The sequence below is a fragment of the Nipponia nippon genome, unplaced genomic scaffold (assembly GCF_047370975.1).
Source record: "Nipponia nippon isolate SJK-2023a ecotype South Korea unplaced genomic scaffold, ASM4737097v1 scaffold_9, whole genome shotgun sequence".
In the NCBI taxonomy this organism is placed as follows: Eukaryota; Metazoa; Chordata; class Aves; order Pelecaniformes; family Threskiornithidae; genus Nipponia; species Nipponia nippon.
Genome location: NW_028262413.1, coordinates 33,294,355 through 33,313,364, shown reverse-complemented (window position 1 = coordinate 33,313,364; position 19,010 = coordinate 33,294,355). Strand labels below are relative to the sequence as shown.

At 36.2% G+C, this 19,010-nt stretch overlaps 1 protein-coding gene across 3 annotated transcripts in view; it reads right to left on the bottom strand.

The window, feature by feature from the left end:
* The window catches only part of ADAM10 (ADAM metallopeptidase domain 10), a 55,489-nt gene that overhangs the window by 27,370 nt on the left and 9,109 nt on the right, over positions 1-19,010 (bottom strand). For 2 of the 3 annotated variants that reach the window (XM_087745417.1, XM_087745416.1), the window contains exons 2-3: positions 15,189-15,339; positions 1,075-1,193 (exon numbers count right to left, since the gene is read on the bottom strand). In XM_087745417.1, coding sequence (XP_087601543.1) covers positions 1,075-1,177 — 103 coding nt within the window. In that variant the 5' untranslated portion in view covers positions 1,178-1,193; positions 15,189-15,339. The remainder of the gene's footprint in view (positions 1-1,074; positions 1,194-15,188; positions 15,340-19,010) is intronic. The other variant, XM_087745418.1, reaches the window with a different exon arrangement.

The window sequence follows — 19,010 nt, the reverse complement described above, 5'->3', positions numbered from 1 at the left end:
TCCTGGGTTTTGTTCCTCTTTTTTGCTGCTGTTGTTTTCCTTTTCACTATTATTATTTTGTTATTATCACCATTATTATTATTATTTTATTTCAATTATTAAACTGTTCTTATCTCAACCCCCAAGTTTTCTTACTTTTGCCCTTCTGACTCTCTCCCCCATCCCACTAGGGGTGCAGAGGGTGAGTGAGCAACGGTGTGGTGCTTAGTTGCTGGCTGGGGTTAAACCACGACAATGAAGAAGATAAAGAGGATTAAAAGAAAACTTAGAGTAAGCCCAGTGAGTAGGTTCATGTGGATCCTTTAATCTCATCCCTCAGCAATAAGGAAAGAACCAAAAGCTCTTCTGAAATAATTTCAGAAAATAAGGAAAAAACACAACAAAAGACCCCACACACCTTAAAAGACCTCTGACCTACTTAAGTCAACTGGTAAATTGATCTACCTAGATGCATATAAAGTGCTAAATGTGTATACTTCTTTGCACAGTTTAAAACAGTCACTTCAAGGCTGTAGGACATTACCAGCAGAGATCTTCAGGAAGCAGTTAGATTCCTTTCAGAATCAAACAGACTGTATACAGAGGGACAGAGTAAGTCTTAATCCTTCTCTTCTTTTCATCTGCTTTTAATTCCTTAATTCTCTTTCCTTTTTAATCAATTTTATCTTTTGTATTTACTGAAATCAGGTTTATTACCCTTAATGATGGTAGCTCTATATTCCTTAAATTCCTTTAAACAAAGAACAGTACCTCATTTTTTTAAACGCAGACAGCTTTTTCCTTTTCTTTTTTGTTTTTAATGCATCAGACTTCTATGAAGAGTATGTTCATAAACAGACTTGAACTTCATGTTCTATGGATATGAAAATTATTAGGTAGAATACTCATTTTTTAGGTGTGACTCTTACATGAGAATAAAAGCAGATGGAGTTCAAATGTGTGTAGACGCATTATTAAAATTTAGTAATGAAGATAACCTAATCATACCATTATTCATTTTCTGCACGTACTTTTAAAAAAACCCTCCTGTTTAAAATGACTGCACTTTAATCCATTTTAAAGTGTTATACTTACCATAAATATGTCCAGTGTAAATATGGGAGGTATCATAATCAATTACTTGGTTTGATATTTCTACTTTAAAGTCATCACTAAAAAGAGATGTATCTCTCTTCATTCGGAGGTTGAAGTGCCTAAAGTGAATAAAACAAGATGGTAAATTGGCTTTGAGCTTCAATTACAAGAACACTGAGCAAAGTACTTCTAACCAACATTTTCGTGCAAACAATTTGCTGAGCCTGTAAAATTTATCTATAGAACATGTTTATGCTGTACAAGAACTAGACCGTAGCCTAGAAGGATTTTCTTAAGCAAGATTATTTAGATGCTTGTGATACAAGTAGCTAAATTTACAAGATTTAAGCCAGGGCTAGACTTAAATGCATAAATCTAAAATGCTGACTTTGACTATACGCTTGTTCCCATTCCTCCAGAAGACACAGATGTAGCTTAAGGGGAAAAGCAACTACTTTAGTTCACAGCACTGTGAAGCAAAAGAGAGAACTATCAGCTTATTTTACTTTCATTGCCAACATTTAAGTAATGTAAATGAAATGTAGGTGAGCTAATTACTGTTTCAACTGAAACTCAAGAAATAAGATGGGCAACAACATTTAATAAAAATACTTAAACTGGTAGAGTTACATGCACAACTATGTAAACTACTCATCTTGTTCAAATTACAACACTACATTCTTTGATGCAAATCCTACTGCTAATCTTTATATGAAACATACTACATTTTCTTTGTATGAAAACAAAAGTTTGGTTCAGTGAAGTCAAGCAACATAACTGAAGTGTTTTAAAATGCCTGACATTATATGAATTCATACCCGTGACAACCATTAGCTTCCTTCAGAATTTCATTTGGTATTCTTTTAAATTTTGTATAAACACATTCTGCAAATACAGATCAGTGACGTTGTTGAAACTTCAGTCATTCCAATTTTACTCTTGATTTTCTTCCTATATTTTTCTTTCAGCGCAATCATGAAATTGAAGGAATTATAGTTATGTCACCAGTTTGTTACACAAAAAGTAACTCTGATAAGTTGACCGCATCTGTCAGTCTTCATCTAAAAAAACATGACCAGTCTCTCAGTATACTAATGATAGAGCTGACTTTCTATAGTGAAAGCTAGTATCCCTTTGTGCTAACAGCAAAATAAGCAAAACAATTAAGTGCTACAGTGTAAAGCTGATTAAATCTAATTACTTTTTAGTACAGCTGAAGCATACACAAAATATAACTTCAGTCTTCACTTGCACATCAAATAATATGACACTACAGCTGTAAGTATTTTGAAACAACTTATATTAAGGTGCAAAACTGAAGATCAACAGAAAAAAACCACGCCTACACTTAAAACCTGGTAAGGGCTCTAGTGACTCATATTGACTATTCTGTAATGCAAACAGTATTTCAATCAGACTCTATTTATTATTGTTGCCACAGTGTTAATAAAGCTTCAAAGCAAGTATTCTCCTCTGGGGTTGTGTTAGAGGCATCTACTAAAAGGTTCTGAAATGTGGCTGGTAGACGGGGAAGGTTAAACTTCAGCAATTCCCTGTGACTCAGGCTTTGTGCAAAGCCAACCAGTGCTTGTATTATAGTTTCAGTATGGATGTATTTTATAAGGGCAAATTCTCCACTTAAAAAGGAAGAAACAGTTCACTACAGGTGCGCTTGAGTATTGGTGTCACCGAAGAACACACACCAGCTAGCCGTTAGTAGATATCCACACCAGACAGAAAGGCATGTTTTCTGCAGATAGCTAGTATTTATAACATCACACAGAGACAAAAAATAAGAATTATTCTTCTTCAAGTTAGTCTCTTTACTAGCTCTGTAAAACTGTCTTTTGGTAACAGAGGTTCATGAGGATGAGGAGATAACATGAACAAGCAATACATTTGGGGGCGGGGGGGGGGGCAAGGCAGGGAAGGGAAAGGGGGTGGAAGAAACTAAGCCACCTTGTGTGGCTCTTCTGGGCAGAAGTTAGAAACGAACAGGCAGAGAAAAATTAAGACCAGCGCTGATAAGAATTTGAAGAACTTCATTCAAGTACTTCAAGAAGTTCTACTCACTTTGGTTGCAATACACTGCTCAAGGTGTTAAGAGATTTGAACTCTGTTTCAGTTTGAATTTTCCCTGTGACTGAGATCTCCAGAGTCACTGAGGGTGGATCAGACTCTCTTCAAGTGCATCTGAAGTTAAATGACAAGAGGTCCTGGATACTTTAGCATAGCTCTCCTCCCTTCTCTAATATTTGATAGAAGACTTCTTTACACAAGAAGTCTGTAATTCTGTCTCTGTGATGAACTGAAGTATCTACTAATCCCAATATTACCCTGTCACTTCAAAATAGACTGTTGGAAGTTACATGTACCAAAAAGTTTCACTAGCTTTAAAATCAAGAAGCCTCTATTTGTGCTCCTTTCATTTTCCCCCTCTTCTTACTTTCTGCATTGGTACATAACTAACACTACAAATTCTAACCCATGCTGCTAATTATCTATTTATTAATAAAATCAGCTCTATTTGCAGGATCAGAGAACTATTTCAAATACAAATTAACGCAGCTGTGTTTCACAATAACAATTCTCTGACCATTTGATTTCTTCACTTAGTTAAACTACTACATAACCTGATCGTCTCACAGCTATTTTTAAACAGGTGTTTTCTTGGTCATTCAAACATGCTTGATGGGAACAAGATTATCTGTCTGGACTGTTCAACCTTTTAATAATGAAAAATAAAGTGACAGATTTTCCTTTAGTTCTCCGCCACCAAAAAAAGGGAGGTGGAAAGAGAGGCAACTTGGGGGAAGGGGGGTGGGAAACAAGCATCTATTTGTCTCTACTTCCAAGAATTAACAACTTTAGAAAGTTACCAAACTTTAAACAATGGTAATCATAAAATCCCACATATTACATGAAACCTACCGTAGAGAAAGTAAATTCCATTTTTATGCCTATGCAGAGACATCTTAATGTACTACTTACAAATGTCAATGAAATTAACTGCACCGAAAAGATGCCAGTTTTCAGGTGCGGAGACTCCAAATTGTAAAGACTGATTCAAACAAATGGTTGGTTGGCAGGGACCCCCCACCAAAAGAAAAAATCCAGTTCAACACCATAATTTCTCAGCAGGAAAATTCCAAAGACTCTACAAAATCCATTTCAGTATCTCACCCAATATAGAAGTTTTCCTCACATTTGCTCTAAAATTCTTCAAAGCTAGTATTTCTTCCCCTTTCTTGAAAGGAATATAAGCTAGTTGCTATCTTTCTCAAAATGATGTGGAAGAGAATGCATCTCAGTTTTCTTTCCTGGCTTAAATCCCACAATTTCATAAATTTTTCTGAGGACAGGAGACTCCAGAGAAGTTCAATAAATTTGTCTATATAATTCCTGAATATGGTTTCTAAAACTAGCCACAATGGAAGAAATAAGAAGCTTCAAATAAGCCTTTTGGTAATTACCATTACATGCATCGAGTTCTCTGTGCCAGCATCTATATCAATGTAAATTAAGCTATTCCCTAGCCTAGCTACACACCAGGCAGAAGATTAACTATTTCCAGAAAAATAATGATTCTTTTCCTTACACACTTACTACCTTGCATAAGACATCTCCCAGCAGTAGTGGTCTCTAGAATAGAATTAAATCAATTAAGACCAAGTTTTGACCTTGCTTATTTTTTACTGCTTCTGTCTCACACGTATCTGAAAACTGATACGGTAACAGGCCATTACTTGGTTACTGTATGGTTGCTCATTTGGTTGAGGACAGAATTTTGCATAAAACTGTTCATATTGTTATATAATCTGCTTTGATAATAAACTACGTCTTATTCATTAATGGCAGTACCATAAAGACTATTATGAGCTAGATTTTTCTTTCACTTTAGCTTACCTCAGGGAGACTATGTCAGATTGGCAAGTATGTAACATAGCAACTCAGTGATAATTAGAGAAAAAAAAAAAATAGTCGAGAGCACCACGCTTAGCTAAAACCCCGTAGTTCCCCCATGGGCTCGAGTTACGTCAATCCTATGCTCTAATCACAGAGCAAGTACTTAAAAAAAAAAAAAAAAAAGCTGTGTGCATATACTGACAGCACTTGGTAAAACAAACATAAAGGTATATATGTAAGAGTTAATGCGTCATCTATTATTCCATTTGTTTTTAGTATGAGTTACCTTCTAAGATCAGTGATTTTGCCATGATGGAATGTCCAATATATTGGGACACTGATAGCAAGTCTGCAGGCTTTTCCAAAACTGGCAGAAAGAGTTAGCAGCAGTATGCAAAAATGCACTTGGTGCTTTCCCCTTTTGCCTGTCCTCAGTCAAATTGCTATAACCAGTGGCTGGCTGAGCAAGCAGAATCACTCAGTGACCAGAGGAGATTGTTTAAAAAAAAAAAAAACAAACACCCAAAAAAACAAAAAACAGAAAAGAGAAAAAAAGGAAATGGATGAGTTACTCCACAGCTGGAAGGAGTGGCTGGGAAAAGGAAATAGAAGGTGACGGGTTGGCAGCAGTATGGAATGTGACTCTAGTACAAGGAGAGTCCATTTAGGTTCATACTCTTTTCTTCTCAGCAGGAACCAGAAAAAAAATCTTTGCAGCTGTGCCTCCATGAGCCTCCTCACAAGTCAGGATGTAGAAGACACTACTCGGCTTGGGGTGCAAGTCTTTTATTCTTACTTTTCCCATGTAAGAAGTCACAGACTCTCTTCTACAAAAAATGGAAGGGGGTCTATAAATGGAGGGGGAGAATAATTTGAGCCCTTCTAACTGCTTCCACATGAGGCATCCCAAAATCTAAACGTGGTTCCCACAGACTGTCAGACTCATTCCAACCCTGAATTATATTAAATAGAAGACAGCTCAACAACTTAATGGGGGGTTTAAACTACTCACAAGGTAAGTCTACAGAACCACCACAGTTATGGACATTATTATTTTTTACACTGTTTTCACTCACTATTAAACCGACACAACATATTCCATCATCATTTAACTGAAAATTCCCATGGTCCTGCTACTGACACTAAAGAAAACATATCTTTGCAACAGCACATGATAGGGTCTCCAGGTTTATCATCCTTTCTCTTACCCACCCTGATGCAGATAGAGGGTATCATCCTCTAGTAAGTATTTATCTAAAAAACAATCTCTACAGCATTGCAAGGCTCAGCAATCCCAGCTAGAATGCTTGCAGTTTATGTCTGTTTTCCATCGACACCTCTAGGGTGGCACTTGTGATCGTTCAGAGATTTCTTTCCTGACCTTCAGAAGTCAGACTTGCTAAGCTTGTTATTCTAGAAGAACACAACTGAGGATGCAGTCTTCATCCTAAACAATTTGCCACTGATTATTCTTGATATACATAGCTGCAAACACATAAGCTAGCTCAGATAACAGAAACCACCCAAGCAGGATTACAAGTAGCTACATGTTGGCTAATTTACACTCTAAGAAAATCAGTCATATATCTCTCTGTCCTGAAGAGCATGGTACAGATTTTAAGAGCAGAGGAGTCTTTACCCAGGGTTGACTCTTTTTTTCCTTTCAGTAAAACTTCTTTGGGAAGTTAAGTGCAGATTCTGTCACTTGGTTTCCTGTTTATCAAAAAAAACCCTTCCCATTTGTATTTACATAAAGTTGAATATTTATATGCAGTGCCATGTTCTAACATAATTCAAAAACATGAGATCAAAAAAAACAGATAAAGATGTACTAGAATAAAATCACAAGGCATCAAAGTTACTACATGAATTCAAACTAAGAAACTAGTTTAGAAAGAAGCTTTTTTAGTGAAACAAAAAGACACAGAAGAACAATCTGCTAGCTGATAATATGAGCACATATGAAGCACATAGCCTAAGCATTTTCATTTAAGTCTACTGCTCTTCATTTTAAGAACATGGCTTTTTGAGAACATAGCTATGTCTACTAAAGTTCATTGGCCAAGGAGCAAAGTTCTAAAGCATTAATACCAATTTTAGCACTACAGCTAGGAAACCCTGCGCCTCAGCTGGGTAGTCTCACCAGTCCGATGCCACTGTACCAGGCATTCCCTAGACAAACCTGAGTGAAACACTAAATGCCTTTTTCCTGAGGGCAACACATATTCCAGCTCACTGTATTTAAACCCATAAAATGCAAAACATTTCACCCACAGATCCAGCCTCTAAAATATTTTTAAATTATTTTCATTTAAAAAATAAGTAAGAACTCAGGTCCCTACTTCTCAATTCTTTGCAAGATAAAATTGCTTTACCTACAAGTACCAACATAGGGTGGTTTGTGTTGTTTTTTGTGGGGTTTTTTTGTTTGTTTGTTTGGGTTTGTAGTGTTTGCTGTTGTTTTTTGGTTGTTGGCTTTTTTTTTTTTTGGCAAAACAGATGTAGAAAGTGAGACCTGATTCATGGGTCTCTTGCCTGGCAAGTTATTTGTCAAGGTATAAAGGTATATAACTTAAAAGGTACAATAGGTAGGAGATGATTGAAGAATGGTCACAGAGCACTGAATAAAGCTGAAAAGACTACAGTAAGAACTGAAGAGATTTTAAATTTTTTTCTTTTTAAATTCAGGACAGCCTAAAATGAGTGAACCTTGCAAAAAAATTCACTTAGTAAAATTGATGGAAATAATTCCCATAAGTTTCACAAAATCCCATCAGTCAGTCCTATTTGATGACCATTAAAACAACCTATTTAAGAAGTTATTCTGTTTAGGAGGGTGTTTAAGTGCACATAGAACTGAGAAACAGACACAACATAAGTTTTCACATTAGTCCAGTAACAGTGAATCTGCTTTATGTTCTGACAGACTCACAGAACATACAAGACAAAGCCATTTCATGAATTGATTAGTGTTGTATGCACAACTACAAAAGTACCTAAAAATAAATTAAATGCCATAAAAAGAACATCTAGTGTTTAATAAAAAACAGAAGGTGACAATATAAAGTCCTCTTTAATCCAACATTAACTAGCTCAGTTACTTCAGTCCATCTCGGACAGCATGGCAGTGTGCTCAGAATGTCACCTTTGAAATCCAATGTATCAAATACGATTTCGGTGCAGGTAGCCTCCTTCATTTTCATAACCTATTCAAACACAGTCAACAACTATCTTATTTAAACACAAAGATTTAACAGCTCTGAATAATGAAGGCAGTACAAAGGATTACAGATTACTATAGAACCAAGAATAAAAACCCTCATACTTAATTAAGAACTCTGAAATTTTGTGGTCCACTCCTGCCATTCATGGCTGTACCAGAAAGCTCAACTTCTATATGACCAATAGCTGTTCAAAGTAATTATGAAAAAGATACCTGCACAGAAAATCAATATTAAAGCCAATCAGCAAAAACTGCTTCACAAATATGCCTTGCTAACTGGTGCAGCGAGCACAGATTAAGACCCAAAGCCACACAACTTCACAATATGCAAACGCTCATTGTTATAAAGGTTCCCCTGCTCAATGCAAAACATTGTAAAAGGTAGTAGAATATTTAAGAAGCAACCATTTATTGAACTTAATTCCAAACTGGGTGACAGTTAAAAGCATTTTTACCTAGCAGCTGAATTGCATGGTCACTCTGCAACATATTACAGCTTTACACAGCATTTTCTTAATAAGACATTGGAGAAAATTTTCTCATTAACTACAGGAAAAAAAAAGGTTACATGCAGTACCCTACTAGTAGCAGTAGCGAGACTGATGCAGTTTTTTCCAGCTGCTTATTGATCAAACGCTACTCTCAGCACTTTGACATAATCAGGCAAAACAGCCTTGTTGCTTGCCTTACAGCATCTTCCTGACTCCTGGCACCCAGTGTCACTTCTGAAAGCATTGACAGGCACTTTAGCTGTCAAATTATTTGAAGTAGTAATGACCAAATCTTGGTGCCCACTGGACTTGCCACATTAGGCACATGCATACTAGTAGCCTTTTTACATAGGATCATGAAAACAAAAATTCTTCTCCCTCCTTCCCTCCCCATACAAACCCAAGAAGGACAGGATAATAAGATTTCTCTAAACTCCCTCCCCTCCAAAAACCACCTATTGTTTTATTCTACAGTTACAGAGCAGAGTTGGACACATGCTCTTTTGGATACACAGGGGTATGTCCTCATAGTGACACAAACAGTCGGCAAGAACATTCTGGTGAATAAGAAAACAAGACGAGGAAAAGGTCTAATGGTCACCAAGGGTCACTACAAATGACCAGTATCACTGATTTTTAATGCAGTGGAAGTAAAGCTTGTGTTTCATCATTAGTTAGAAGGTATTAAAGTTTCTGACTGTCATAATGCAAACCTCCACATGCATTTATGCAGACTGATCTGAAAATGATATAATAGCCCATTATATTTTGGAGCACAGTAGAAGAAAGTACTTTTGAGTCCAGATGAACTGTGTAAGGTGGTGGAGGCTGAAGAACAGGTTATTCCTGTTGCACCAACTGACATAATCAGCTAATATTTACATGCCTTTAACCCTATATTGAGCTAGTTTTTAAGATCTGAATATGCTGGGCTAAAAGAATCTGGACTTGGAAGCCACGACTTGTAAGCCCAAATTAAAACATGGAGATGCATTTTTATTAGTGAAGCCCATATTTTTAAACTATCTCAGGTTTTACAGAACAACCTAACAATATTCAACAAGTGAATGCTCTAATATTCACAAGCATAATCATATGAAAGGTCTTTTGATATGTATGGCTGTCGTGGTTTAACCCCAGCCAGCAACTAAGCACCACGCAGCCGCTCGCTCACTCCCCCACCGGTGGGACGGGGGAGAGGATTGGAAGAGCAAAAGGGGAAAGCTCGTGGGTTGAGATAAGAACAGTTTAATAACTAAAGTAAAATAAAAATAGAACAGTAGTAATAATAACAACAACAAGAAGTAATAGTAGTACAATAGTAATACAAAGCAAGCGATATACTCTACAATCGCTCACCACCCGCCGACCGATGCCCAGCCCCTCCCCCGGCTAACTCCCCCAGTTTATATACTGAGCATGACGTCACACGGTATGGAATAGCCCCTTGGCCAGCCCGGGTCAGCGGTCCTGGCTGTGCCCCCTCCCAGCTTCTTGTGCACCCGGCAGAGCAAGGGCAGCTGAAAAGTCCTTGACCACTGTGAGCGCCACTTAGCAACTACTTAGCAAGAACAAAACATCAGTGTATCGTTGACATTGTTCTCACGCTAAACCCAAAACACAGCCCCATACCGGCTACCAAGAAGAAAATTAACTCTATCCCAGCTGAAACCAGGACAATGGCTTACAAAGAAGTGATATTGCAAGCATTTTCAGTAACAGTTTTCCTATTATAAGGATCATGTATAGACCATATATTCCAACAAACGTGTCTGAACTCAAGAACTTAGTATTTTTTTGAAAAAAATAAAATTTTAGGTAAAAATCTAAGGAAAACTGTAGCTAAATTGCAAAACATCTGAAAAGTTCTCAATGTATCTTTAATTTACTAATAAGCAGGTGTTACCATGTGTTCAAGTACCACTTGAAAATTCATCTGTTCACTCAGGTTACACAGGCAACTTTCCCAAGCGACAGTCATCAACTAATCCAAGGAGAAAGAGTGGAAGTGGGTGTGGATGAGTGATTAAGAGGACAAATTAAGAAAAAATTAGAAAGCATAAGTTATTAGGAATGCATTAAGTAAAAAGTTGACTGACAGTACAGTTAAACACTACATAGATGTAGTTCCTTTATTCCGCTGAAGGCATCAGGGTCTCAGAAATTCAGTTTTGTCATTAGGTAAAAAGGTGTAGTTCAGAGAACATCAGATGTCGGTCAAGTTGTTCAAGCTCTGTCCTCAAAATGAAATCACTATGAATGAAGTATCCAGTATATTTGTGACATTCTACAGTTGATAGGAATTCAGTTTAAGACATTATGATTAATATAGTGCAAATATGCATACTGAAAAAGTGAAGAAAACAACTTTCCAACTTTTCTGCATGGGAAGGGTTGTGTTCAATAAGTGAACAAGTGCAAGTACACATTTTGTGACTCAGTCAAAACTGGGTATAAAATACCACGTAAGTTTTAGTGATGTCCCAACTTCACTTTCAAAAACTACTGACACTACCATGACATGCAAAAGAAAATTATGCCATATTAAATTCCTTCACTGTATCTCAAGCTGATGCCAAAGGCATTGCTCTTCTATGAATCATTCCATGTATTTTGGTTTTTGGGTTTGAGTTTGGTTGGGTTTTGGGGGGGGGGGGGGGGGAGGCGGGGGGCGGAATATAGCAGGTGTTGTGGAGTGGGTTCAAAAGCTACTTTATACCAGGAACTTAGTTGATTAATATTAACACTTTACATTCATTATCTTTGTATGAACCTTCCCTGGACTCAATGGGCACCTTAAATTAACTCACTAAAAGACTTGATATAAACTGGCAAGTAGAAGAGCTATGATACATAACCAGGATTGTTTTAAAACTTAATATTCCTTCCAATTTGAAGCATTTTAGAAATGAGCACATTTTGCACCATTGGTGAAGCAATAACATCAACTCATCTAAACTACACGGTTTATGATTCAAAAGAATTCATAGGTTTCCATAGCTTAGTTTCAGCAATTTTAACTGCGCTATTATGCCAGCGTTTCAGCATTGAATAGTGGCTGGTTTGGTTTAATTCATTACACCTGCCATAAGAAGTTGTATTTTAGATTACCAAACAACAAAAGTTTTGAAAAATTTCAGTTAACAGTATACTGTGTAGCATTTAACTTTCAGATGAAGGTTAAATAAGGCATGGTTTCTCAATGATGGCACATTATACACCCATTTGTAGAACTACCGAGTCTGGTGTGAAAAAAGGTACCTTTGGGTTTAATTCCATCATTACAGTATCTATTTCATTATTAAACTGTTATTAGCCCATGTTTAAATCGTCACTTTAACTTGGTATAAATATGTAATATTTAAATTTTGTTTTTATTTTTTCGTTTTTCAACAAAAGGGTATATGAAATACAGTTCTTAAATCCAAACAGCCTGCTGAAAAGAACAGATGCTACTTACACAATCATAAAACACTTGTAGCTGCCAGCTGTTTTCTGGACAATGAAACTAAGTTTGATGAATGCTAATCTGGCATATGTCAGTACTGCCACTGAAAAGGGTAGTATTGCATCTTCCCTCTCACCACTTCTACTTATTTCTGCACCCTTTCTTCTTACAGCAAGTTTGCTTATATACTGAATTGAATGACGAATTAATCTGGCTGAAAAATAATCAGCTAAATCGCCTTCCCATCTTGACTGGCCACATGACCAGCAGGTGCTTCCTCTGGCACAAATGGAAAGATTGAGTTTATAAAGTTCAAACTGGTACCAGAGATACAGCATAAGAACTGTGGTCCAGCTAGCTTCATTTGCTGTTTCCAGCAGTGAACGGCAGTAAATATTGGGTCAGCTTTTCCATTGTTTCCCAGTTACAGAAGACAGCCATTTCATCAGAAGCCAACTCAAACCAGAAGATTATCATTTCAGTACTCATAAGTAGCAGGTGTTTAGTATCTTTATTAAGTTAAGGAGATGCAAGTTGGACAGCTGTATGCCAATAAACCACTACACCTGGACAAAGTCTTAACTAACCATTTGGTATAAGGCCGTTCAAAAAATCAGCTTTAAATTTTCAGAATCTCAAGCCTCACATTGACTGAATGCCTTTAAAATTTCATCACCTGTATTTAAATAAAACAGCACTTTAAGAGTCCATGGGCTAAATCTAAACAGTTTAAGTATTTTGCAAAAGCTTTATTTCCTACCTTAGGACAAAGTAATTAGAATATTTGATAGAAACGTTTTAATGTTGTCATTCTCAGTGATGACATACATCACTTATAAATTGTTATTTACAATAAACTAGCTGCAATTACAAAATAGCAATCCTATTTATACAGTTTTTCAAACTGCTACACACCTTCAAAGGTACTAAATAGACTGTATGAAGTAAAACACAATTCACTTGATCCTTCTAATTCATATTTAAAGAAAAATGAAAATATTTTGTAAGAGTACGCTCAGACCGATTAACAGGAATTTGTGGTCTAAATTTACAGCCTGTCAACTATCCTCTCTCTGGCAGGAAGTGTTAGATGTGTCACAGGAAACTACCAAAATCCTAAATTATGGACTGGTTTGACCTTATAGTAAGTTTCCATTCAGCCTTCTCAGTTAATGATGGATTTGCACCTCAGAGCATAGGGATTTAGCATCATTTCCACATATAAACACCAACACTTTCCTTCATGAGTAATAGTAGCTGTTATCAAAATCTTTATAAACCTGATTGTCTGAAGTCTGGTGTGACTAAGATCCACGAAGACCTCATTGTTGTAGGTATTGTTAACATTTTTATACAATAAGGATTTTCAGCCCACCTTATTAACACAGATAAAATGCACAGGCTAAGCTAAGAGCTCTATTTTACAGAAGAGTATTATGGGATCTTTACCAATGACAAGATGAACCTGCTCAAGTAGACTGAAAAGTGGACCCAGAAAGAATGATCTCATTCCCCCTCCATCACCTCTTCAAGTCATACTGATTTTTTTTTTTTTCCCCAAAAAATTTTCAGCTGGATCAGTTCCCAGATCCTATTCCTTGCATTGTTTTAAGACCACTAGTGCTAGCACAAAGATGATGCTGGGAATGTGGTCAGGCCTGTTCCCCTCTGCAGTAGTACACACTTTGGTAAAAGCCTAAATTAACTATCAGCCTGCAGCTTAAAAGTGGCAGCATTAGACTGAAACTAAACTTCACTGTCTTGCAACCTTGCTGGAGATTTAATTTAAAAGTGTGGAGGTTTACAATACGAGGAGCCTCTGAAACATTCTCCTCTGCAGCCTTGTTTATTAGAACAATAGCGAGGACTAGAGATTGCCTGTGAAGCTACATCAGAGACAGCAGCAGTATGACTCTTCTTTAAATAATAAAGTTTCCTGGACTAAAAATCACACCCAAAAATGTGGGTTTAAGGATAGGACTTCAAATTCAGGATTTGGGTTGTGGATCTACAGCAGTTACAAATACAATGCTAATGCTAACCTTTTGGAAGCACGCACTGCAATTCAGTCATTACACCATACATCTACAGTAGCAACACTTCATTCCCTGAAGAAATTACAAGGTGGCACAGAAGCAGAACGCTTACCATAAAACAATATTCCAAACAGATTCAGAAGACCTGGTTTTACCTTCGCTCCGTCAAACTTCCTGTGTTTCTACACACGGCTAGCAATTATTTAGCAGGTTCTAATTACTTAAATTTTAAGTGAAATAATTAGAAAAGCAAGGGCATTGCATATTCATAAAAATATATTACGACAGTGGTGCTGCAAAGGAGCGAGTCAAAGAAACAAAGGGACGGACACAAATATTTTAATTTTCTTCCTGTTACCCCTCAGTTACACAAAAACCAGGCAATTCTAAAGTACAAAGAGATCTTCCCAAGTGAAACCTACAAATTGTACTTCAGTTGCTCACACTGAATATCTGATTTTTGACCTGGATCTTATGCTCACATGTTAAATGCAAGGCAAAGCAAGTCTTGTAACAGCAATTATGTTTTCCCCATGTCAAATAATTGCTAAACTCCACAGTAACACAGAAAACAGATGACACCATTATACATGAAATGAACACTTTTTTGGCCTATTTTTTAGTTTCAAACACAATCTGAAATTTCACTTTTTCCTCAATTAAATCTCCTCAGGCAGTTTGGCATAATTTTTGTAAAAAAAAAAAATGCCAAAGCTGCATTATAAACTCAGAATCAACTACCATTCTGTTGCCAGCATGATTCCATTGTTTAAGCTTCAAAGTGCATTACTAGTTACCACCAGAAGTTTGAAGGAGTGATTATAAGCAACAATTTCACACTTAAACTGGACAGAGCAAATACTTCATAGAAACTGTAAGCACTGCGTTTTAGTGTATTCTAGCTAACATTAGTTTGATGACTGTATTTCACCATTTACATTTCACTATAATTAATATATATATATATGAATAAAATATTTAAAACAAATACCTTTTAAAATATCACTAACCTTCCATGAGCATGAAAATCTAGGTGCAAGAACTGATCTTCATGTGATACTGCTCTTTTGGCACGCTGGTGTTTTTGGTGTAACAAATCCACATCGTAAGACAATCCTTCATAATGTCTAATGTACTTATTTAGAGGATTTCCATACTGACCTGAAAAGAGAAAAAAAGCAAGATTTAGCATGTCTGAGAAATTACTAAGGTTACAACCACACTACCAGGTATGGTAGATCTGTGGTGCGAAACAGTTGGTGATGAGGACTCAACTTCCACATTACATGCATTTTAGTTTTCTTTTTTCTCCCTTGTACACTTCAGATTCATTCTACTCTGGTCCCACAGACTGAATGCACACTTGCAGTTAGAGTGTGTTAGATGGACCTTGGAAGGCATCTTCCACTTTAATTTCAATCAAAACGAGTATAGTTCATTTACTCCAAAACTACTCCACAATGCAAACTACATCATTGTAGACAGGAATGCTTGAGAGATGTTTCAGAAATGCTCTCCTGATCCAAAAACGAAAAGTGCAACAGCCAAACATCCTTCTTCTGGTTCCCTAGAAGAACTGTACTTCCAGCTTCACTCTGCACACATGACACAGAAGCATCTGCTCAGAATGTTTACATTCCACATGCCAAATATCTACAAAAATTAACTGCAAATCATGCCACCTAGGAACACAACATTCTGTATCACATGGAATGTTCTATCACATGGAAAAGTTTTATTAAAGATATATCTCCAAAGATGTAAATTCAGTTCAGTCTATTTTGGACACTTCCTTATAAGGTAATATTTCAGACTCTTAAGAGTACATGACAGAAAAAAGGGAAAGATTTTGGTCCTCCCATCCTGATGGAGGAAGGGCCATGCAGAACTGACCAGAGGCACTAGCATTTGAGAGCTCTTCATAGATCTATAATACGCATACAAAGGACCACCATATCAGCCCTGTATTTACACTAGACATTAGACATTTTACTATAATACAGTATTTTTCACTCCAAGGTTAGCATTAGTAGGTCAATAACAGGATAGAAAATTCCCGGTGCTGCCCAGACACCTATCAGATATACTGCTGATATGTACTTTTGCCTACCAAACAGCCAACAGACCAGTAATCATAAGAACTGAAACAGTAAAGTAGTTAACATTATTATCATTATATATAATATATATTATATATATGCAATAAATATATTGCATATAAAAATATTTATTATATATTATTAATTATAATTATATATTATATGCATTATTTATATATATTTTTTATATATTATATTATGGCATTATTTTCCTCCAGACAGGGAGCCACTATATGCATCACAGACATTTGGTTAATTCTGATTTTGGTCACTTCTTCCGAATAAGTACACAGTTTCCAGCCAGGATTCACCTTCTTATTAGTTAATATATCCCAAGCAATCATAGAAATGTATGCACAATAAATTGACAGTATTTCACAAGAAGTATATTTCCATATCCTGACCACCACCAAGGATCTCCATCCCCTGCCTCTGCACATTCAACACTGACACTCTCCACAAGTCTTACCACACTTTGATATCAAACACCAGCACTAGAACATCATGCATAAAAAAATATTCCATCTACCTGCCAAAAGTAAAGACAGATGTTGTGGAAGGAATTACGAAGAGGAAATGATTCAGTAACTGTTATCAGAGACCAAAAAAGATAGTTAGAAGTTCCAACAGTAGAAAATAATGTGGAGAAATAGAAAAAAACCAAACCAAAACACAACTTGTGGAGCAAACCACTGTGTCTTTGCAACGGAAGTAGTGCACGCAGTATGTTTTACATACAGTGAAAAACAGTTTTTAAACAGTTTCTATTTAAAATATCCAATAGATATCTATATCTAGAATTTACAGTCAAGAGTGAGATCATTTCAGCGGTTCTGGTTTCAAAGCCAGATTATATATGACCCAAATTATGTCATGTTTCTTGATGTACTAAACATTAAAGCCAGCAAAGAATTAAAAGATATTAAGTGACGTATAATGTTTCAAAACTAAAAGGAGTAATTACATGTTTTGATACATAACTTTTATCAGCAGCTAGCATGCAAACCATCCACCTTGTTTGAAACAAAGCTTTGCAGTATTCTTCGACACACTTTCCCCAGCTTACAATCAATTCTTTTCTCTTGTAACTCCATAGAAGCAACTGTTGCTGAATAACAAATCAACTATTCATTATAGAAACTACTTTGTGTATCAAATTATTCAAAGGTAAGCACCATCTCCTACCATTTTATTATGCAAAAAAGTCAAATTTTCATTAAGCAGCCTCTGACAGCAATATATTGCCGAATGTATTTGTAGAAGAAATGTTTCAGCCCTGTCAACGTCTAGTAAAAATTTCCACATAAGTTCTTCCCTACATGACCCCTTTGATAAAACACATTTGAAAACTTCAGAAGGTGTTTCAGTGAACTCTTTGGTTTTTATTGAAACAAGTCAACCCTAGCTTTTTAGTTCACTGAGATGCAATGGTGGTGATACAAAGATAAACTGAGTACAGTAAATGTATCATCATCATTTTTACTAGCTGTAACACATCATCTTTCACAAAAAGCACACAGAAACTCAACTGTCAACCACTTCATTTATGAAGAGACAGACCTGACGTAAAACTGGAATCGTCTATTGAAAGCTGTGGTATATAAACACAATCTTATCTACACTAAGAATATGAAATTAGAATACAGAACATGCAAGTTCTAGTTTTCCAGTTCCAGATTGAATTGGTAATCTTTGAACATATCCTCATGAAGAGCGTCAGATTTGTTTTTGCATGTCGCAGTACTTACTACTACATTCTGAAGGTTGGGCAACCACAATCAATGGTATAACATTATGCACCAGTTTCTGCTTCAAGGATATATAAACTTTTTTTTTTTTTCATTTTCTCTTCTGTTTTGTTACTTTTTTCACCATATGTTATTCTTACTTAATTGTGCGTATGCAAATGTTTGCCCCATTGTTCCTGGCTCCTCACCTAGGTTCAAAGCTCTCCTTCCTCAGCCTCCTCCTTAAGGAAGGGAACAAATTATTCAGTTTATGCTTGATTTTTCAAGAACCTGTCATGGGCTATCGTATTTTCTTTTCTGAAGAAATATCAAAGTGCAGCATTTGAGAGATCAAATAGAAAGTAAAATCTCCAACTTTCTCCAGAATTCTTAGTTCTATAAGAAAAAGCAGGATATCTCGTAATCAGTTTAACCTCAGACCTAAACGTGAGAATTCTCAGAGATTTTGTGCAATATTTTTCTTCAGATATCTACACTGACAAGGTCCAGGGAGGCCCAATGAAAGACAAATGTATCCCAAAGCTTTGCCTTAGTAGTGTTACATTTTCACAAAGAAAAAACAAATCTGTTATTGTACTAAGAATACAACTTCGTAAGCAAAAATACAAATTCACCTTTCCCTGTGTTTATTGTCATGAGATCTTCTTTAAATTAATACCACAAATTTCTCAGTGCCTCTGTTTCTTTTCAAGGGATTAAAATGGCTGATTGCCAATAAGCTCAATGAGCAACACAAAAGATGACTAAGTAAATTAATACTTCCAAATGCATCACTTGCATTTATCAGCAATGTGCACAAGATGATACTGCCATATTTTTTTAAAATTCAAGTAATGATATACTGCAGATAAACTGCATTCAAATTTCCTCATAGTACCGTAGGCTTCTGCAAATATTGACTCTTCGTCATTGACTGCAAATACAGTCCAATAACAAAAATTCATTCTAATTTCCTCTCACTCTTAGTCTCAAAATACAAGTCCAT